Genomic DNA, 24,143 nt, shown 5'->3' with positions numbered 1-24,143 from the left:
GGTGTTTCTGGCAGAATATGTGTGACTCAGTGTAGCTAATGACATTCTAAGGGAGGGTGTACTTCTTAGAAAAAGGCAGTAATGTGGCTCTTTTTGAAGAAGCCATTTTTAAATCACAAATGTATTGGACAGCTTCCACCTGTCTTCAGCCTTCCCATATGAGAAAGGTTTCTTGAAAAGGGAATCAGCTTAAGAAGATTCTGGAATAAACAAATCATCTAGACCCCTTTCATTCATGCTTTAGGCCTGGACATGCAAAAGAAACAGCACCAGCCATTCTGGTCAATGAGCTGCATCAGGACTTGTAGGTCCACTGTATTCCTTCTGAGACTTCTTGCAGCATTTAACTACTGGAGTGTCTACAAGCAATGGGGTCACTATTCTACAATAGTTTTGCTTCTTCCCAAGTTGGTGGTTTAGTTGAATTATGATGGAATAGTAATCAAATATTTGGTTGCTCCAATATGGAGTAACCTAGGATTCAGTCTTCTATCCTACGTTGTTTAAAATTTATTTGAAACAGTTGGGAGATATTAGCTATTGTTTTATGGTAAGGTATCAGAAGTATGATTATGGCCTCCAAGTGTAATACATCAGACTAGAGATGCAATTTAAATATTGAACCAGTGCCTGGATGCCAAGTAGAAATGAATGGAAACAGATTCAGATTATACCCTACCAAAACAGTGGTAAACATCAAGGTCTTCCAGGAGTATACATTAGTTGCTCCAGATGGGCTATAGCCTTATCTGAACCAAGAAGAATCAGTGATAGTAACTAGATGTTGCTTATTATTAAGCAACAGAAGTAGTTTTAGTGAAGCTGCCTTTGAAAATAATCTAGATTCTAGAATCTGCAGTTGCTACAAAATGCAGTAGCCAGGAAGCTAGCAGAGAAACCTATCATTGACAACAGCAACATATTTTAGAAAAGCATTTTCTCAATCTACATGCGAAATCTTTTGGGACAACACTAGTATTTAAGATTTAGAGAATGTATGTTATAATGCATTGTAACTATTGTCTTACTTATCAAGAACACATTAATTTAAATAAAGAAAACATCTAAAAGTACAAGTTGCTTTTCTCAGAATTAAAAGTTAAATAAGTATTTTTCTTCTAAAAGTTTATGCATTAACTTAAAAAATGGGCTAATTCCTAAGTAAACACACACTGTACTACAGCATTAATATTCCAAATTAAGTCAAATTAAATGTGTGTGTGTTTACTTGACAAAAGACAAACCTGGGTAAGTTTGGGATCCTTCCTCTTTGAAATCTCAGGTCTGTTTCCTGAATATACATCAGTTTGCTTGGGCTTGAAGAGAGATATTTCATGGGAACATTTACACTGGCTTTTAATTTGCCGATTAGGATCCACTAGAAATATACTCTCTCTGTTGAGGTAGTTCTTTGGCACGTGGTTTTCTGAACCAAGACAATTAGATACTTTTGATGTGCTGAGGTGTTCTCTAACAGCAGTCTGGCAGCATGAACATTCTGGTTGAGAAACAAAATGTTTTGGTATTTGATGACATTCATTAGTTGGTGATGAAATGTGTGTGGTTAAAAGGTCAGTGTCTTGAAAAGCATCTGAACCTAGATGAAATTTGACTTTTCTTTCACCTATTTTCACGGTTTCACTTTTTTCTACATCCTCTTTCAAATTCCTTATGGGAAATCCATTTTCAAATAAAGATGCTACTTCAGTAACCTGGTTTCTTGGACCAGTTTGGTTCTTGGTTTCTTTGTGTTTGCATAGATTGTGCGAAGAACATGTTGGACAGACATGGTGACAACCACAGCACACTTTCTCAGTGTTGAAGTTTCCTGCAGTTGAATTCCATCTGTTTGAGGCAGTCTTATTGGCTTTCCAATTACTATCTGGGGTTGGTCTAGTTTTCCTTCTAACTGACTCTGAAATATCGTTGTTAGGAAACAAACCACTTTGTGACATAGTTCCACAGGAGCACACTGAAAACTTCTTCAGGACCAAGCCTCCATCTGCCACCTGACTAGTTCCAAAATTCAGTTTTTCCATACTTCTATTATTACACATATTTAATTTATTTGGTAGCTGTTGTGTTTTAGAATTTGCACAACAAGGGGAATGGCAGGTGCTGTATTTACCATAAGATTCCACAGGATTCCAATGATTTCTCTCCATTTCCACACAGGGAACATATGAATGCTTACATTCATTTGGAAAAATATACAATGCTCTAGGACTTCTTCTCTCTGTTTGCAAAGAAGGAACTTGTGAATGTCTCATCTCATCTACAAAAGGCAATGTTGTGGAAAATGGAACAGAATAATTATTTGAATGTGGATGAAGTGGAACAGTTGAACTCCTTTTGTCAATTGGCATATGTGAAATAAAAGTCTCATTTGCCCGTATCTTTGAAGTGGGAGAAATATCCTCTTTATATTTTTCAACTCTGTTCTCTCTGCCAGTCCAGCCTAAAAAATAATTCATTATGTTTTGCATCTTCAAATGATTTTTTTTTCTAATTGGAGAAATATAGTGAAGCCTTTCAAAACTGTTTTTAGGACTTAGCAAATAACAGGAGGAAAACCTATGAATGACTTTGCCAACTCGAGTTTGTTTGTGAGAACTTCTGTGAAGAGTTAGAAACTTATCAGAATTTTTGTCTTCAGAATGCAGATCAACAGTTAAGTCAAGCAATGGGCTGCAGTGGCATTTAGATGTTTGATTTAAAGACACATATTGTTCTTTTACTCTTTTATTTTTGTCTATAGGTTCAAAGTCCAATGTTTTAAATGAATGAAATTTGGAGACGATAGATGGCTTACTTTTATATTTTTGGTCTCTTTGCAATGTTTTCTGTTTGGTAAACACAACAGATTTTACAGGTTTGGACACTTTTAGTTTTCTTTTTTGAAAAGTAGATTTAACTGGATTTTGGGGTGATGACTGAAGAAAAAAATGAGGTAACTGATTTGCCTGTGAATATTTGAAGGGTGAGAAATATGAGGACCAAAGATTTGATGTAGGTAATACTTGATCAGAATATTCATTGGAAGAACTAGATTCTGGTGGATCTGAGTGAGTTCCTAGAAGGTAATTGGCTTCATCAATTAGAATTTGAGAAAGTTCTCCCTGCTTTTTAAAATGTGTGGCTTGTTTTTGTGGTACTATAAGATGATGCAACTTCTTAAACAGTTGATTATGTTCAGAGTCTTTAAACTGAAAAGCTAAAGCATGCCTCTGGGAATCTTCATCCTCACTCACATCTGAAAGTTCAGAATTGCTTGCTAATGAACCATCTGGATATACATAGGTTGCTTCCAGTGTCAAAGAAATAGGATCTTCTGAGCTGGAATGTGAGCAGATCTGCTCAGTAATTTGGTTGTTAATTTGATAAGAATCTGAGGAGTATTCTGAATGGCTACTTACTAAATGACTTTCAAAACTGTGGAAGTTTTTAGGTTTCTTCGGGTCTTTATTTATCGCAGTAGATATTGGTGATTGTTTGAAACATTTATAGCAAATATTGTCCTTTATTTTTATTTCTGTAGAAGAAACTTGCACAGCTTTGTTTTGCTTTGAAGGTAGAGGGTTATCATCTGATGACTGCTTCTGATGGAATTTATCAAATGCACAAGCTTCTTTCACTGTATAAATGATTTGTCCTTCAATGGAATTTTCAGTAAGGATCAGTTGAGGGATTGCTTTATTTAAACATAAGTGGTCTCCGTAAGAATTACTGTATATGAATGGAACTATTTTGCTTGAAAAAGATTTCAGTGACTGGCCATTTGTATTATAGTTCTTACACTTGAAAAACAATAAAGATTCCAGTGATAATTCTTCTTGCAATTTATTAGTGCACTCTACTTTTTCTCCTTGCAGCAAAGGATTGTCTTTGCAGAAACTTGTACTGTCTACCTGGCTATTTTCCAATATAAGCACTATGCCATGCAACTTCTTTTCCCCTTTTTCTTTTTCAAACAAGCTGCATGAATCAAAACAGAAGTAATTTTCAGTGCTAGAGTCAGTCAAATCTAGGAAAAATAAAGGAAAAAACCAGAAACGTTTGCTTTCCAATTGTTAATGTTTACAAAATTCAGCATTACAACAAAAATGTATACAGCCTGTGCTAAAAGCAATAGATTTAGTAACTTAGAAAAAGCAGTGAAAATACCAAAGAGTTTCCTTGTTGACTGGCATCTTTACCTTTGTTATATGTAACACTTTGTTCCCAACAGTCAGAATAAAAATCACATTCACTTTCTGTGTCACAATCTGCCAGGTTTTTTCTGGACATAGCATCTGAAACAGAAATATAGTATGATATACATTTTGTTAGAAATCAAAATAAAATTTAAAATGTATCTGACAATATTTCCATACTAAAATATATCTCAACATTGCAAAGAATTAATTTTTAGTATCTATTGTCCAATTTATATTTTTGTTTATTTATTCACATAAATCAATAGATTGGATGTAATGAACTCATATAATTAATTTACTTACCATACATATCACAATATATAAATTTAGTTATAATGTTCCTAATATGTAAACAGAATCAGCAATTAATAATAAAAATATTTTAAAAGATAGAAATATTCTATTTATGTTAATACCATATGTAGGTTTATAACATATAGGAGAATATGGTACTATATGATTTATGTTTATTTATGTTTATACCATATAGAAGGATTTGATATATTATCTATATATGCTAATCTCCCTAAGCAGCAATAAATTAGAATACATCCTACGTTTTCTAAAGCATTCTTTCTTGTTCTTTTAACTGCTTTTCTGATGCTCCATATGTAAGTTTATCCTCTGAAACAGAAACCACTTTAAATATCAGACTATTTTTAAATATTTTCAATTTGATCTTTGAGATTTTCATGTCGTCCACAATTATTATTTTGTATGACAAATACTTGTGTCTCTTTAAATATCAACATGAGTGTCACTTCTTATGATTTCAAATCCTACCTGTAAAACTCTTGCTTTTTCTATTCAATTGTTATCCATCTATCTTTGTGCAATTATTTACATCTCGTCTCATCTTGCTGTTCTCTGAAATTCAGTGTTTAATTCAACAAATTTTCCTCTGCCTGTTGTCATTTGCTTTTTGTCTTGATTTAGTCATTTTCAGGATATCAGTGAACATCCCTTTTCCCTCTTTTGCTTTTTACATTTTGGGAACATTGGGAACTTTAATGTCGCAAAATTCAGTCTGGTGTTTTTTAGGTATTCTATTTATCAAATCTAATTTAATCCATTTAATCTGTAATTTTCACTGCATAACTATATAAAACACTGCTGTTGTATCTTATTGGTTTCATGACTTTGTTTTCTTTAGTTAAGCCATTATTTTGCAAGATGTTTGCGATCCAAGCTGCAGTCAGCACCAAAGTTTCTCCATCTTTATTTATGGAACATAAACATCATCTTTTATGTTGCTGAGATGAACTATTATATGCTATAATCATTTTTTATTTAGGGTTCAACTGTCTAGTTTCACATACCTAGGCCAAACTTATTAATTATTCAAAATGCTATTTTATATTTGCATTCAGTCCATAATAAATGTGACATTGTTGGTGTTGTGTCAACACTGTATCACAAGTCATCATAGAACATTCAGTTTCACTCTCTCTGAATCTGTGGTTGGAGTATAGACTCAAATAACTGTAATATTGTAATGGATTTGAACTGAGATCAGTCTATCAGTTTTGGGGATGTATCCAAGCACGCACTTTGACATCCTTTTGTTAGTAGTAATGAATACTTTATTTCCTTGGTCTGCAGAAAAACTGATGCATCTCTGATGTGACATGATCCATTCCATTCCATTTTAGTTGCTGATACCCAGAATGTTAATGTTCCTCTTGACATTTCTGCTTTGATCACACCAAGTTTGTCTTATTTCCTGGATTTGACATTCCACATACCAATGATATACATATATATTAGCAGTACTGTATTTAAGTCCCCTTTTGTCTCTGGCTACAACAGCGGCTGGATATTCTTTCAGCTTTAATCCTGCCACATTAAAAGCACTAGTGCTTTTCATACTTGCTCTGTCTTCTCCCCCAATAGCTTTTTGGATATCTTCCAAACTGGGGGTGGGGAGTGTCAAATTTCAGTATCATGTCAACTTTATCCTGGCTGAGAGTATCGTTTTGGTATTCTTGGCAGAATACTGGAGTGGGTTGCTATTTCTTTCTTAATAATTTCTCTCTTGGAACCTGTTTTGGAGTGTTTACTTAATAACTGCATATTGGTATTGGTGAACCTAAAATTATGTTGTGTGTATATATATATATATATATATATATATATATATATATATATATATATATATATATATATATCTACATACATACATACATACATACATACATATATATATATACACACACACACACACACACACATACACACACACACACACACTTCCTTGGGACTAAAGTTCATAGAAGAAATAATGCTTATTTTTGAATAGATATGTATAGGACCACACTATTAACTAAATTATTTAAATAATTACATATTTAAAATAAGTAGGCAAATATATTTTATTGGACCAATTTAAATCAATAAACTAATATGCAAGATTTCATCAACCTAAAGTGATCTAACAAAAGTTGTTACTTTCTGATAGCACTTACATCAATTTGAACATTAAAGCCCAAAACAAACTTCATTTGAAATATTGCTATCTGCTAATGGGCCAGGTTATTCTCAATTTTCCAGGAATCTACTTCTTTGCATGCCTATTGGAAAATAATAAGCAAAAGGTTTTTACAAAATGGTAAGATTGCACTGATCTTAACACACTCCACAAGCTTTGCTTGTTAATTACATTAAATGAATGCCCTATCTTGTTAAATTGTGTTAATGACTCATTCTTCAACTGACAGAAACACAAACATGAAATGTGCTATTATTGATCCGTATCCTGCTTATAGTGTCTGAAATTATATAGTCTTCTCTTCTACAAATAAAGGATGACAAAGGCACTGTAATACACATTACCGTCTATAGAGTTTAATTTGGGTGAATTAAAAATAATTTAAGACTGCCTTGATTGGCTTGTCATAAGACAAGGCCACTGTTATGAGGATATATAGGTAACAGGAGAAAAAAAGATGCTGCTGTGCCATGGTTCAATAAAAATTGAGAAATACAGAGTCTCTCAATTCCGTTATTACTAGCAATTGTAAGTTAGGAACTCTTTGCACAATGCCTTTCTGCTTAGAAAATGTTCTTGCCCCATAGGCTCAGTGGTGGGATTCAAATAATTTAACAACTGGTTCTCTGCCCTAATGATTTCTTCCAACAACCAGTTCACCAAACTGTTCAGAAAGTTAACAACCGGTTCTCCCGAAGTGGTGCGAACTGGCTGAATCCCAGCACTGCATAGGCTGTATAATTCAAATTTTACACAGAAGAAACAAGAAATAGGTATCAATATCAGGCTGAGCTTCTCTTAGCTAGGTAGGGTCACGCCTACTCCTACCTGGATAAGACGCTGCCAGAGAAACCCAACAGGTGGGAAACTATGGAATTGTTTGTTTTTGAAAGGGTCTGAAACAGTATTAAAAAGAGGACAAGAAGAAAGGGGGGAGGGGAGAAGGAGAAACAAGGATCTTCTAAGTCAGGGGTGGGCAATTGTGGCTCTTTTACAACCTGTGGACTTCAACTTGAGACAGCTTGGTTGTCTCAGGAATTCTGGGAGTTGAAGTCCACAGGTTGTAAAAGAGCCACAATTGTCCACCCCTGTTCTAAGTGAGAGCTATTTTCACACATTTGTGATATGGATAAACAAAGAGGGTTGTAGGAAGGAATGCTTCCTTGGATAGTAAAGAAGAAAGAGCCTGAGGGCACATATACTGTTCCAGAAAAGCGGCTCTCCGTTCCGATTTTTGAACTTCACCTCAACCGTTTGGAGGACCCATGAACGCCCCCTTGGAAGGTTTACTCCTGTTCGCCCTCCCTCCTTTCCTCAGCCGGCCATCTCGTTCCACGACGGGCGCTTCTCCTCTCACCCGCAGGGCGTCCCCTTCGCAGGTCTTACAGCAGTTCATCCATGCAGGGTGGTTGTTGTTGTTTTCACCCCAAGGCAGCAGGCGTGATTGTCAAAGACGCTCACAAGTCCGACGCGTGACCTCTGCACCCCTCTGTGACCGGACCCCAACATGGTGAGGTCACCTTTCCCAACATTACAGCCGTCCTTGCAAAGAAGGCAGCAGCTTCCATAGACAGCTTCCTTGTTGTAAAAAGGCCTGTAATACCATTTTCCCCAACCCGTTATCTTGACTTCAGCTTCAGATTCCACACCCTCCCTCTCTTGCTCCGGACTGGCCACCATTCACATTCAAATATGGCGCCCGCTCCCGCAAACGTGGAGAAAAAAAACCCTAGTGGAGAAACATGCATCAGGTAAAGAGCAGGAGGGGAAGGCGCCGGGACCCGCCTCTGTATTTGCATAGGCTCCGCCTTTCTCCTCGGCATTCGCCTTTTTGTTTTTTGTGCGCAGTTTTCCGATATGATTACACTCCTGTCAATCAGTGCAAAGGGCACTGGTGTTTGTGGATAGGCTGAAAGAGTAGCCAATCTGCGAGCTGAGCGGACATAGTTGTGGATTCCCGTCAGAGTGGTCTCAGGTAAAGAGCAGGAGGGGAAGGCGCCAGGACCCGCCTCTGTATTTGCATAGGCTCCGCCTTTCTCCTCGGCGTTCGCCTTTTTGTTTTTTGTGCGCAGTTTTCCGATATGATTACACTCCTATCAATCAGTACAAAAGGCACTGGTGTTCGTGGATAGGCTGAAAGAGTAGCCAATCTGCGAGGGGCTGGCTGAGCGGAGATAGTTGTGGATTCCCGTCAGAGTGGTCTCAGGTACCGGGTGGACGGCTGGGCGGCGGGATATATGTCTTCTTTTTTTCAATGTTTGCATAGAAATTTAAATCCGCGGAAAGGGCGCGGTGTGTTAGTGAGTATCAGTGCTCTGAGCCGAGGATGTAGCGGCCGACGCCTTTCCTCACCCACTGGAAGGGAGAAATGGGAGGACCCAGTGGTGCCCATTAACTCAAAGCCTTTCTCAGGTGACAAAAAGCGGGGTGCGGGACTATTGAGGTGCAGAAGGACGCAGAGCAGCGTTTGTCCTTTTTCTAACGATGAATCGGGGTGTTCTGAAGAGTTAAGCCGCTGCCGAAGGGGGCTTCGGGAAGCAGAAATAGACCGGGACCAAAGCTAGCTAGTATCTGGGGTGCAGAGGTCGATCCTGAAAGGCAAAAATGGCTTTAGATTCTTTAGAAACTACTATAAGGAAACTGTCAATTCATTTTATGATGGGAAAGAAGGCGCTTCACTTCCACAGATTCCGAGCTGAGAATGGGGGAGATCTGTTCTAAAAGAGGCTGTCGTTTACAGTGTTGGAAGAAATGTCCATCTGGGTTCAGTTCCAAGTGGGGAGAAAGAAACTGGAAACATGGTAGCTGATTGGAAAGATGGTTTAATGGTGGACTCAGACTACATGGTTTGAGGTCCTGGGCAAAAAAGCACATGGGTGAGAGAGAGAGAGAGAGAGATTTATACCCTCTCTTGGGCCTTGGCGCTCCCTGTTTCTCTGTAAGAAATGTATTCTGACTGGTTGTCAGACTCCCATGGAGCCATGCAGGGGTAACTTTGTAGAGTCTTGAGTCCCCAGCTTGGTTGAATCTTGCTGGGTGATTTAATCTCCCCATGTGCCATGTGGTGAGTTCTGTTGCTAGATGGGTAGAGGGCTAATCCTATCCTGTCCTGAGGGCCATGTCTTAATCCCATCACCCTGGAGCTGAAGGGAGGGTGCAGGGAGTTGCTTTGTCTTTAAAACATGTTTCTCCTTTTCTCCTCCAAGGAGGTATAATATTCTGCCTTTTTAATATTTCCTAGAATATTTCATTTTTCTAGGAGAGGGGTGGGTGCTAACTTCCTACAACAGAAAGTGAGGGAAAAAGAATGATTAAAAACACTTATTAACTAGAGACAGGCCATAGATGAGTCAGCATTTGCTTACTGACAGTTTAGATTTTTTCCCCTCCTTTGTTTGCTTTCATTTATTTTAATTGGTGTTAAAACAATACTAGTGTGTTTCAGAAACAATTGAATTTTTTCTTCCATGGTTTCAGTCATAGATATTTGATATTATGTTAATAAATGGAATTGGTCTTGTATTTTTTTCACACTTGCTTTGTAACAGAATGAGAATGAATTATTGCAATGTGTGTAGCTATCCAGATTTCTTCCAATAAGGCAAAAGGTTTCAAGTTACAATAGATACTTTAAGGAACCTGATAAAGTTGTTTATACTTGTTCAAGTAAATAATTTAAATTCTTTCTAACTCATTATTAATATTACCAAGTTTGGTTACATTATTCAGCATAAAGTTCCTTTAAACAAACTACTTGCATTAGCCTGGGTTTCTGTATAATGTTTAAAAGATTGTAATTGCTGTTCTGACATAAGTTGTCAAAATTTATATCTGTAGGGATTCATTATTGTACTTCTTGGCTCATGGAGATATGCATCATAATTATTGTTAATAGGTTACTGCTTTGCCCAGAGATATAACTGCCAGATGAACTTTGTTATTACACTAAAAATAATCAGAAATCGGGGAATTCCTCTAATAAAAAATATATCCAGTTAGTGCATTTTTTCTAGCATGATTGTTAATAGGATATTTCTGTATCTCACAAATAGGGATACATGAAAAAAATGTATTGTTGGAGTTCAGACGCAGGTTACATAGACACAGACATTGTTACAAAAGGCAGCATAAATTGATGACTATGTGAAATCTATACTAACAAAGAGGAAAGTTCTGGGAATGGACAGAATATAATGATACTTCAGTAGTGTATTTCACTCATTCTGTTGTCTAGTGGTCATGAAAATCTGATTTTATCTACAATACTATTTCATTTTGAGGTGCTTCATAACTATGTATTTAGGAATCATTCAGTATATTTCTGTAAAACAATGTTTCCCCTGTGTGTGTATGTGCCTGTGTGTAATTGGAAGGAAAATTGCTATCTATGCCACCCATGCATTTTGTAATTCATTTGTTTTTATATTTACTTCAGTAAAAATAATCAGATTTAAAGACCAGTCTCTTAATTCTTTGTGAACTTATATCGTGGATCTAAGAGTTAGATATGTACTCTCATGTCTTTGGTCAAGTGTGAAGTTCACTAAAAGACTTTAGATTCTACTGTATAAAGTACTACTATAGTTTTGTGGGATGTATTCCCAGGTATATATTAGATAGATGATGTGTTTTTAGGACTAAGTTACATAATTATATCTATGAATAAGATCAACTTCTTGGTGGTGGCTCAAACTTATAGAAATTCATTCCAACACATTATGCAAATTTTAAACCAATGTTTAAAATTTGATTATGTTTTAATCTGCCTTTTGCTAACTATTTGGATTGTTAAATATTGAGCTTCTGAACTTTTTAAATGTGTTATACAATTTAATATTACATGATTTCATCCTGGATTTTTTAGTTTATTGCAGTATGGTATTTTTAATGGATATTGAATCTTATTTTTCTTCTGCACATCATCTTGGTGGTATGTGTGTGTATAAAATAATATTTTTAGAATTTTATTGTATCTTTTTCAGTCTTTGCGATGACTACGCTTTGGAAAGATACTTTGCAAAATGTGCAGCTCATTCAATATGTGGCTCCCATTGCAATAGACGTAGCACTACTTGAAGGTGTTCTAATGAGGACTAAAGATGACCCCAATGCTTCTGATGTAAGTTCAAAACTAGAATTCATGTTGCAAAATCTTTGTAGCACCACATACCTACTTGACAGATCTTAAAACAAGTACTTATGTTATTGTATAGCAATATTGTAGTATTACTCAGCAGATATTTAACTACATCTATACCCCCTACAACTTTATTAATTATATGTCCTTTATTCCTGGATTGATTTTTACGTGTTTGTTCAATAGAAAACATACCTATTTTATATTTGTTATATGTACTGCTCATTTTCCACTATCATTTTATATACTTTCAAACCTTAATGGGTAGATAAATTCACTCATATACTGGTCAGTGAAGATAGCTGACAATTATCTGCATGTAAAGCAAAGTTCTCAGTAATTTGTCTCCATGTGATACTTTTTTTCATGTTTTTTTTTTTATTTGATTTATATGCCGCCCTTCTCCGAAGACTCAGGGCGGCTTACAATGTGCTCAGCAATAGCCTTCATCCTTTTGTATATTTATACAAAGTCAGCTTATTGCCCCCACAACTGGGTCCTCATTTCACCTACCTTAGAAAGGATGGAAGGCTGAGTCAACCTTGAGCCTTGGCGAGATTCGAACCCTGCAGTAATTGCAGGCAGCTGGTCTTAATAAGCTTAATAACAGGGTGTATGGTACCATTAACAAATCTGACAGCATGTAGTGATCCAATGTGAGCAAGCAGGCCCATCTGCCTTTCCTTTGTAGCTACATTATTTATGGAACACTTGTTTCCATTAAAGCTCAGCTTCTGAAACTACATAATGCTGTCAATATAATTCTACTGTAATGCTATTAAGTTGCCTCCCCTACATACTTCCAGTATGCTTTTAAGATTTGAAAGAGCTTCATTTCATTATTTGTTCAGAGGGTTCAAAGACAGCATATCCATTGCTTTTCCTTGTTTTAACAGGTTGTGAATTATGCACCTTTTACACTGTTCCCATCTCCAGTACCAGGAAGTCTGCTTGAACAAGCCTATTCCATTCAACAAGATTTTAATCTACTAGTGGATAAAGTTAGCCAGGATACAGAATTTCTAGAGTGTACTCTTGCCAGGTATGTCTGCCTATTGCATATTAAGGAAAAAAAATATTTCAGTTGTAATTTTCATAGTTGCTGGATGGGTAATCCTCAGTTAACAACTTCCCTATATAATGACTTCTCAAATTTACGAGTACTGAAAAAGTAGCTTTACATCTGGTCCTTGAACTTAACAACAGCGCCCCGTGGTCATGTGATTATGATTCAGGTGCTTTTAAACTGGCACGCGTTTACCATTTGCGAGCTCCACAGCCAAATTCTGACAAGCAAAATCAGTGGAGAAGCCAGCAGTAAGTTGCAAATCATTATCACATGATATCATTTTTAATGATTGCAGGTGAATTGCTTAACAACTGCAGTGGAACTGATCTCATAAGTCAGGCACAGTCACATGATGTTTCACTTAATGACTATGTTGCTTAGCAACTCAGTTGTGGGTCCCGATTATGGTCATTAAGTAAAGACAACTTATATTAAAATTGATTTAGTGGAATGTGATATTTGTCTAATTGTTTGCAAATGACTGGAAAACTAAGGAAACATGTTATGAATGTATTTCTAAGTAATAATATCAACCAGCATCCCATTTCATGTTTTGTTACGTTTAAGCTGCTGTGTATATATATATATATATATATATATATATATATATATATATATATATATATATATATATATATATATATTATAGATTCCAAGATTTTTATACTTTGTCATCTGAATGGTCTTGTGATTCTTGTGGTTACATGGCAGTTGGAAATACATAATGTGAATTCTCAGGCGTTATGTGTTTGCTGAAAATTCATGTATACATATTGAGAAGATTTTTTTCACATAAATTGTTGCTGGAGGTCCAAATAGCATCAGAAATATGAAGAACTGGATTTTTAAGATAAATAACAGCCGTATTATGCAGTAAACTGAGGAAAAACTAATGAAAAAATATCTTCCTTATAATAAGTATTATTTTCCTAATATGGTATAAATTCTTTAAAAATGTAGGCTCGTTCAAGATCATTTCCTGCTAAGGTATTTTATATAATGAGCAGCTTTGTTCCGCAAATGTATTAGAAAAAAATACGGAGGAATAAACATCACTCTAAAATATTTGGTCTAATATTTGGATTTCTCTGATCCTTGTATTTTTATAATTCCTTAACTTGTGAAGAATTTTAGGGAACTGAAAGTTTCAATGTTACTTTGTGTCTTTTTAAAAGTGGTTCTTGTATTTTTACAGTATGTCTGAATTCTACATATGATCTCTGTTTTCTACTTCTTCCTAGTATCCTTAAAGTGGATGACTTTACAGCTCAACTGTTTAAAATTTATAAGCAGGTTGTGGATGAAGGAATTGCTCAGGTATTTGATAAAAGCTGCTAAAACTGCTGATTTATTTCTAATATGTCATCCTTATAGCACACCTGTCTGTCATCTATTCCTCAAGCTCAGCACAGCCTGAGGGAAGGATGACAGGCAGGAGAATTTTAACCTAAAAATTTTACTTGTAAGCAGTTCCTAAAACATAGCTGTAATGCTTCTACCGTGTCCCAACAAGCAGAAGCGCTACGCCCAGAAAGAAAAGGGCAAAAGCGGTATTTGCGTTGCCCCAAGGGGCCAGTGGGCTGTACCTGCAGCCAGACAATTGCCCCCCCCGAGCCATCACTTGTGCTGGCCACACCCATCCCTCTGGGCTTATTTTTGGGGTAGGGGTAATATTAGGCCCACCCCAAAAAAATTAGGGTTGGGCTTATTATTGGGGTGGGTCGTGTTTTCAGAGAAACACGGTACTAATGGTAAACATTCACTCAAAAAGTAACCTAAGGAGCCTGGTGGTGCAGTGGACTAAACTACTGTTAAAGTAGTATTTAGCTGCCAGCTGCCTGCAATTACTGCGAGTTCGATTCTCACCATGCTCAAGGTTGACTCAGCCTTCCATCCTTCCGAGGTAGGTAAAATGACCTAGTTTGTGGGGGCAATAAGCTGACTTTGTATAAAATAGAACACTTCTTGGGGGGGCCAAAAGCCCTACTAAGCAGGTATATACAAAAGTATGAAGGCTATTGCTTAAAAGCATTGTAAGCCACCCTGAGTCTCTGGAGAAGGGCAGCATATAAATCAAACAAATAAATAAATAAACCTTCACATTAAATTTAAGTGTAAAGCAAAAAGAAACCTAACCCTAATTCTAGGGGAAAGTACCCTAAACGTTGTCAGGCATTCCCTATCGTAATAGAGGGCAGGTAGTCCTCGCTTAACAATAATAATTCCTGCTGCAAAGTTATGCAGTCATAAAGCATGACCTTACATGACTATTCCACGTAGTGATTGCAGTTCTGCTTGTTCCCAATTAGCATTAAGTGAATCACAGACAATTAAATGAGGACCTCATAAGATTGCAACTTCTGATTTCCTACCGACTTTGCTTGTGAGAAACCAACAGGGAAGGTTCCAAAATGCAGTTAAGTGATCACGGGAGTGCTGCCATGGTTAAAACTTTCAAGGACCAATCATAAGTAACATTCGTTCAGCACTGTCATAAGTTTGGTCACTGAACAAGTGGTTGTTAACCGAGGATCATTTGAACCACTAAGTTATTGAAAAAGGTTATCCTATATAATTCTAAGACTACCATTTACCCTAAATATTTACGATAAAACTAACTAACATACATGCTGAATCAGAGACTAATCTAAGACTTCAGCAAATGATAAATGGCTTATTATCCTGGTGATTTCAATCTGCATTTCTTGGGAGAGGATCTGATGTGGCTCAGAAGTTCCTGGCATCCATGCCAGACTTGGATTATCCCAGGTGATCCAGAACCTGACACAAGACAGTGGTCACACACCCGATCTGGTTTTCCTATCAAAGCAGTGGCAAAGTGATCTAAAATTTGGAGAGTCTCACAGTTGCTTGTGCACTAGTCAACTACCGTATGGATTATTGTAATGTGCTGTACAAAGCAGTGTAACCATTTATATCAACCAATCCCATGGGCACTTAACCCTAAACCTTCATCCTAATACCAATAGAAAAGTTCTCCTTTAAAACTTCCCTTGCCAGTCAGTCCCTACGGAAACATGAACCTAGTACCAGAACTGCTGTCATGTGGATTATATTATGGTTAAGTGCTCAGTGCAGTAAATAAACCGATGAACAAATTGATGTTTGATGAATAATAATGCAGAGTAAATGTCCTCTTGGAATACTTGCCACTATAGCTTCTGCTATAGGTTCTGTCTTACTTCTGTTTCTGTCTTACTTAGTCATTGGTTTTAGGAATCAATCGCTCTGATTACATGTTTGACTATAGTACAGATGGTTCTCCAGCTCTAAAACAAGTAGAGATAAATACCATTGCTGCAAGCTTTGGAGGCCTCACATCTCGAACCACTAAAGTACACCGGTAAGGTTGCCATGAAAAGTTACATTCTTTCACCGTGTATGATTTTAGCAGAGCAAAGTTGACTGGAATTCCACTTTGCTTTGCTTGTGAATATTTATTCAGTGCTGTTTCTATTCTGTAATATGGATGGGTTAAAGCTATGTAAAATGCTGAAGATTTGCCCTTCACCTTTTGTGATTTCATCCAGCAAGTTTTCAATTCTTATTTTAAGACTACTTAAAAATATCATGTATCACTAAGATTTTGGCTGGCTCAGATAGAGCAAAAGTGCATGGGAAAAGGATAGTTGAAATGCCTTAGTCAAGGTCCATTTGAGAATGCAAGCTATCTATATCCACCCTCTGAATCATCATACCCCTCAAGAAGAGATCCACTCCCATTTTCTTGGCCTTGAAAGAGCCTCAAAACCTGACTCTGCCGTTTGGCCTGGGGCTCTGAAGAGGGTGTTCCATGCTGGAGGTGGTTAGTGGACGAGGAAGAAGATCCCATCCCCCAGCCCATTGAAATTTGTTTTTTTATTTAATCTGTGTATTTAAATGTTTAATGTTTTGTATTTGCTTTTTGATATTGTGAGCTACCCAGAATCACTTGACAGAGAGATGGGTGGTATATAAATTTAATAAATAAATAAAAACTTGAATCCAAAGCTGCCCCCTTCTCATCTATGCAACAACTTACTTGTCAGCTCATTGCTCATCCAGTATATTAAGCACCATGGCAGAAGTACTTTCTCTTGGTATATTCCCACTGCAAGTGCAAAGGCATCAGCATAAAATTCTGAATCCTTCTAACGATCAATATCATAAATTGATTCTCTATGCTTACTTGTTTTTATTAAAAATAAAAAAGAAAGCTGAGTTTCTTCAAAATTCTTCATCTGAATTTTGCCTTGAATTATTGTTGCTGTGTTTGTAAGGTGCAGTTATAAAAGACAGTTTCGATACAATGGAGTATAAGTAGTTTATTCTTGAACGATGGACTCCTTAGTGCTCTCTGAAGTTGGTTTTGTGCTTCCAAATGTTTCATTGTCCAACTAGGTAACTGAGTGAGTGAGGAGTTTGTTTTCTGTTTATATACTGTAGCTTGTCCTGCCATTTTGATGGATTGTGGTTTTCTCCTTGTTAAAACCTGTTGCCAAGTTCAGAATGTATTTTATAATGACATTTATTAATGGCACCCTTGAACAAATTGATGCTTTGACCACAAAATATATGGCAATGATAATCTTTACATGTTTCTTTAATTTTGCAAGTGAAAATGTTTTGTATATATGTGCATTACTCATGAAGGATTTTTAGGTATGTGTCTTTTATCTCTCTTAATAGCTTTGTGCTAGCAGTTGTGTATTCTCAATCTTTTATGACTTCTGTATCTATGTGTCCCAATCATAGGCATGTGCTGAATGTTTTGGGGAAATCAAAGGAAGCCTCAAAATTGCTTTCCAATAATCCATCGAAAGGAATTGCTATGGGCATTGCAAGAGCTTGGGAACTCTACGGCTCAGATAGGTAAGATAAGCAGCCTATAAAATATCTGCATAGCTGTGCATTTTATTTTTATGAATAAGAGATACTCTGTGACAGAGAAGGCATGCTTCCTAGGTTTAATTGAAGGGACATAAAGCACACCCATTCTGCCTAATCTCATCAGATGGGCAGAAAGAATTGAAGGAATTGGCAACTCTTCAAATAACCTGGCCCTATGGCATGCAATCTTGAATTGCCCCTGGAAGCCATCTAGTAACCAGTGCAGTTTGCAAAGCAGTAAATGTCAACTGCTTTGGGCGTATCGTAGCATACTAATTACTGCTGACTTTGCCATATTTTGGACCACCTGTAGCCTCCGTGTGGTCTGCAAGGGCAGCCCCATTTAGGATGCATTTCAATAATCCATGAATAGTAGTAGTAGTGATCTTTGAAACCATGATTGAAGGCAATACGATCTAAAGGCAGCAAGTAGAATATTAGTAGAACAGTAACAAGACTATGACTGGAGCTTCAAAAAAAAATCAGTGGAAATAAGCAGGAAGTGGAGTGAGGCCATGCAGTATTTATTGTATGTAAAGGATGGACAACCATATTGTAAGCAAAGAGACGAATAAGAGACCATCCCAAACACCCTAGAGCAGGAGTGTCAAACTCAAGGCCATGGGCCGGATGCAGCCTGCGGGGTGCTTAAATCTGGCCCGCAGGGCCGGCCTAAAAATATCAAAAGACCGGCCCACGGTGCTTCTGCCAGCCAAAATGGCCTGCGGGGCAGCCACATGTGGCCCCCACATGGCCCATTTTTGGCCTCCCTGGACTCCTGAAGCACTCTGCCAGCCAAAAACAGCAGACCTTACATACTGTAGGTCCATTTAATCTACAATCAACAATCTATAATTGACAGCCATTTCTATTTACTATCCTGGAAATTTACCTCTGCTGTTAGATCTTCAATTATGTTATTTATACTATTGTATTTTTATTATTAGTTGAATAATAAAAATACAATAGTATAAATAGCTTTTCTGCTTGGAAAAGCAATTTACTATTAAACAACAGGGTATAAATTTAGAAATAAAAAGTTTAGTGGAGTATGAAGAATAAGTAATAAATGTTTGCCAGTAATATCTGGTAGAAGAGATAGAAAAATGGTTATAGTAAAGAACTGTGGAAAAAAAGAAGAGAAGGGGGGAAAATGCATCTTGAGCCTGTGTCAAACGCCCACTATGGCCACGCCCACACCCTGGCCCTCTGAGGTCAAACACAACACTGATGTGGCCCTCAGTGAAATCGAGTTTGACACCCCTGCCTTAGAGGATTGCATAAAGATTAAGATTATGTATACATAAGTGTACAAAGTGGAGATTATTTTTGTAGATTGCTTTTTGTGAATGGCAAAAACAATTTCAAAGATTGAGGACTAGAAGAAATATGAGACTGATAATACTGGGAGGATGAGACCCATTATTTTTAAGGAAAATTAATGTATTATGTCTAGCTCAGCTGTAATACACTGTTTTCATATATATATATATATATACATATACATATATACATATATGTATATATATATATATATATATATTAAGACTATAAAAATTGCACTGTTCCTAGGAACATAGCACTGGATTTGTAGACGCACATTTTGCCTTTGTATTCTTGCAGATTGCCAATCCCTATTTCTGGATGTTACACAACATATAATAAACACTGAATAAAGTATTTCAAAATTATAATACTTTAACTAATGTAATTACTACATAATATATTTTTATTTCAGAGCAGTGGTGATGTTTCTGGTTGAAGAGGCTCAGAGAAATATTTTTGATCAACGTTGTATAGAAAATGAACTATGGATAAGGTAACAGTTTCATATAATTAGAATCAGCATGCTATTCAGTAGTGCTGGGCAAAATATCTTAAGTTGAATGTTTCAAATTTGAAGTAAGTGTTTTGAGTTTGATACAGAATTCCTTTTTCTGATCTAGAAACATTTTTTTGAATTCCCCAAACAGTCCTGCTTTTGTACTTGAAACAGCTGTCTTACATTTAAGGTGGGAATGCTTTTTGCAATTGAAGTGGTATATTTCAAATCTGAATACTTGTATATATCTCTGCTATTAAATTCATTCCGTGAGAGCTTACATCATTAATATTTGGTTCCTTAAAATATATTTTGAAGAGAAATGTTCAAATTTTAAAACTATTAAAACAAGGCTGAGAAACTCATAGCTTCATGCAACTCCTAAACCACTTTTTTTGGTAGCTCCAGGAATTATGCTATGAAATGAGGAAAATAAGCCACTAAATAACAAACTTAAAAAAATAAATAAAAAGGGCAACAGCCAATATCCATCTCTTCCAAAATCTCAGGCACATTCATTTTAATAACTTAACATCTTATACGTAGCAGCTCTCTGCTCCCCATTCATTTTCTTATGAAAAATACAAACATGGTTTGCTCTCATCTTCTTCCTTGATTTTGGAATGTTGAGTTGATATGCAGTTCCAGAATTTTAACTCCTTTCTATCCTGGGAGATTCTTATTTCATTGCAAAGAACAGTTTCATTTTCCAGCTTGAATTCTGCTAACTATGCCATTTGTTTTTTCTCTGCAAAGCTTTTTAATTTTTTTTCCTGTTTCAAAACTACAAAAAAATGTATGCTTTGTGATGCTAAGGCATATACCATATAGATTTTATTAATAAAGAAAGGATGATGACATTTTATGATACTTCTCAGCTACCAGGACCTCCACAATCAAATATAGTAGCTGAACGTAGCTCTTGGGACACCAGTGCTTTTGCTTTAATTTATATGCCGCCCTTCTCTGGAGACTCAGGGCGGCTTACAATGCGTTAAGCAAGAGCCTTCATACTCATCTCATACCAATCTCATACAGTCAGTTTATTGCCCCCACAATCTGGGTCCTCATTTCACCTACCTTTGAAAGGATGGAAGGCTGAGTCAACCTTGAGCCTGGTGAGATTTGAACTTGCAGTAATTGCAAGCAGCAGATGTTAATCTGTTAATAACAGTGCTTTAGTCCACTGTACTACAGGCTCTTATACCGTATATTAATAATCTGTATATTAATATACAGTACTGTACTGTATATTAATACTGTATATTAATAATAATATTGATTATTAATAATCAATAGATTATTAGATTAGATAATAGATTTGTGTTATGAGGAGGCACTCTGTCCCTCCTCATTACACAAATATCTTCTCTTTGATGTTCCCCCTATGTCCCATTATTCATAAAAGTTAAACGGGGTCAGATTTACCTTTACAGAAGCTGTTCTGATTCTTCATCAGCAATCTAGTCTTTTGGTATGGGTACTTAGGTGAGGAAAACATGTTATCTTTTCCCCATAAAATGGAAGCCCTTTTTTAATTGAAAGCACTTGGTTTCTATTTAAAATTCCAATTCTCCTTGTCTTTCTTGCACCCTAAGGAATATCAAGGTGATCCGAAAAAGTTTTAAAGATGTGTTTGAAAAAGCATCTTTGGACAGTGAAAAGAAACTGTATATGTAAGTAGTGTCCATAGGTTTGCCACTGAATTTTGTTAAACCCTAATAATGCAATATATTAATTATCTTAGGTGGAAAATTATCTTGCCTACATCCAGCCTCATTTTAGAAAAGCTTTGTTGAATCAAGACAGTAATTCTGCCACAACATATTAGCCTGTTTTTAACTAATGTTTTCCATAGCGTGGAAATGCCAGGTTTCTTTGCAGTCTCTCTCAACTTCCAAAGATCTTTCCTCAACATGGAAAGCAGTTTTTGCGGTTGGCACAGAGCAGTAGCTATCAGCCAGATAAAATGTTTAATGGTATCACTCATAGGGACAGATGGTAATTTCACATTTCTTTCTCTCAGTTACAAATCTTGCAGCAACATAGAATAGAAAGGATTAAACAAAAGATTTTGTTAAACAAGGATTAAATTTAAATTTTAGATTATTAGGGCATGGATAGCTCATATGTGAGGTTAATTTTCATATATCTATAGCAGGGGTGAAATCTAAAAATTTTTGCTACCGGTTCTGTGGGCGTGGCTTAATTAGTGGGCTTGGCTTGGTGGTAAGGTGACTGGGTGGGCGTGGCCAAGTCAATGTCACTTCTTTGCCCTTTTTTAACCTACAAAACACAACACAACACAACTGGCTCACCCACAATGTAAAAGCAGCTGTGCTAGACCCAAAATGGCCCCTGCGACAAGCAGGAACCTCACAGCCACAAAAAGCCGAAAAAACCAACTTTCACACTTTACACACACAAAATTCCACATACAGCTTTGTGAGATTTTGTGTGTTTGTGTAGTTAGAGTGAAACACTACAGAAACACTAAATCTCAGAAAGCTGCACAAATATTATTTTATTTTAATTTATTTTTATTTTTATATAAAAGCAGCTAAATTTAAAACTTCCTAAACTTTAAATGGCTAGGTCTAAAAAAAGAACAACTAAAATAACCCCAATTAACTATTTTTTTTAAAGCTCCCAAAGGGGAAAAAAACTTACCCAATAGAACAGGGGTCTCCAACCTTGGCAACTTTAAGACTTGTGGACTTCAACTCCCAGAATTCCTCAGCCAGCTTTGCTGGGAGTTGAAGTCCATAAGTCAAGGCAGGCAGGCAGAAAGAGCTGCTCACCGATGAGCTTGATTGCAGCCAGGGATATTCAGTTGATTGCTAATGCATGGATTGCGATCGTCATGCGATCAGCTAAGGTAAGCAAGCTGGAGGCTGGGAGAGGGGGGGAGGAGAAAAAAAAACTTTTTTTCTTTTACATGGCTCTGGTGATCCTGATCCTGAGTTGCCTGATTAGCAGGCAACTCAGCTGGGATGTCAGAGCTTGGCTAGTCAGAGCCATTTAAAAGGAAAAAAAGGCTCTGATGATCGCGGGGCTCAGCTGGGCATGGGGGGCGGGGGTAGGGATTTTTGCTTACCGGTTCTCCGAACTGCCCGCCGCCATCGCTACCTACTCGCCCGAGCCAGTCCGAACCAGGAGCATTTCACTCCTGATCTATAGTGTATGAGCTCTACAAAATATTTGTGTTGCATTTGTTAAATAAATAGTATCAGATATTTGGAAATGTTCACATGACTACCAGAATATAAATCAAAAATTATTTTTAACTGGATATGTGAAATAACTTTTTAAATAAGTAGCTAATGAATGGCTAAATTAGTACTGATGGAAGTAGAGTCCATTCAATGATTTAAGTGAATGACATCCTGGTTACTATTAAAGCAGTTTCAGTCCTTAACACATCTAGTTGTGTCCTAATTCACTGAAAGGTTGGAAATCAGTTATTATATTTAATTATCAGCAGAACTATAAAAGAATGATCTGTTTGATAATGCTGATTTTACAGTATTTCAGTAGTTGAATAATGTTTTTGAAAATGTAATCAAAGCATTCAAAATTAATAGATTGCAACGTATTGCACGGTTTTTGTGTGTGTGAGAGGGGGTGGTGATGGTGGAGAAAAGGCTTGAGAAATGGAGAAAAGTGCTTACATATTTGCTCTCTGTTTCAGAGATGGGGAGGAAGTAGCAGTGGTATATTACAGGGAAGGCTATATGCCAAGAAGTTATAATGAACAGGTTAGTACCGTAATGATCTTTGGCAGCTAGGCAAAGGTATATAATTCATGTTAAGGACCATTTAGACAATTATCACATATTTCAGGATGAACTACAACAATCTCAATCGTATAATAGTTAAATAGAAGTAATGCAATGTAATAGAAGTCTTGTATACATTTAAAATGAAATTAATTATTCTAAATAGAGTTGGGTCCATGAGCTGTGAAATAAATTCACTGAAAATTATTCAGTTCTTCCTATGATAGTTGGCTGTCTTTCTCTGAATTAATTTCAATAGTTCATTGCCATTTCAAAAATTGCTAAGATGCTCATATGACTTCCTTTCTAAATTATTCAGAAAACAATGACAACATTCTGAAGTGATTTCAACTGGAAGAGTGGGGAGGAATTACTTTGTAAGTTTAATAGCAGTAGTGGTACTTTTGGCTGACATGTCAAATACAGGTTGGCTATTTCAGTGGATAAAGAGATACTTTTATGAGGGTGAAGGTTCGTTCTCACGAGCTTGGAGAATGAACCTCCACCCTCATCCTCCACCCAAGCTACAGATATTTGTGACTATTGCAAAGATATTTTATGTATATCTTTTGCTAATATTCAGGTACCCAGAGGGTTATCTCTGTTTCTTTTCACCTGATTAAACAATAGTTATATATACATAATTTTATCAGTTTTTATACTAAAAGATTCTGTAGAGATGTGCTAATTTTTCTTTTGTCCTGCAGTTTTCGTGGATTAAGTTTTTATTTAGTAAGTTTATTGCAGGAGATGCAGATGCAA

The 24,143-nt window shown here is 36.5% G+C and overlaps 1 protein-coding gene across 3 annotated transcripts in view; it reads left to right on the top strand.

The window, feature by feature from the left end:
* Positions 1-24,143, top strand: part of GSS (glutathione synthetase) — a 49,663-nt gene that overhangs the window by 19,732 nt on the left and 5,788 nt on the right. The window contains exons 1-9 of one of the 3 annotated variants that reach the window (XM_070939936.1): positions 8,844-8,890; positions 11,667-11,803; positions 12,718-12,863; positions 14,132-14,207; positions 16,115-16,254; positions 17,646-17,762; positions 19,519-19,599; positions 21,201-21,278; positions 23,294-23,360. In XM_070939936.1, coding sequence (XP_070796037.1) covers positions 11,675-11,803; positions 12,718-12,863; positions 14,132-14,207; positions 16,115-16,254; positions 17,646-17,762; positions 19,519-19,599; positions 21,201-21,278; positions 23,294-23,360 — 834 coding nt within the window. In that variant the 5' untranslated portion in view covers positions 8,844-8,890; positions 11,667-11,674. The other 2 variants (XM_070939938.1, XM_070939937.1) reach the window with 2 other exon arrangements.

Source organism: Pituophis catenifer, unplaced genomic scaffold, assembly GCF_029215685.1.
Source record: "Pituophis catenifer annectens isolate HBS135680 unplaced genomic scaffold, rPitCat1.0.hap2 SCAF_3, whole genome shotgun sequence".
Classification (NCBI taxonomy): Eukaryota; Metazoa; Chordata; class Lepidosauria; order Squamata; family Colubridae; genus Pituophis; species Pituophis catenifer.
Note: the sequence above shows the minus strand (reverse complement) of the source record. Positions and strands in the feature narration are given on the sequence as shown.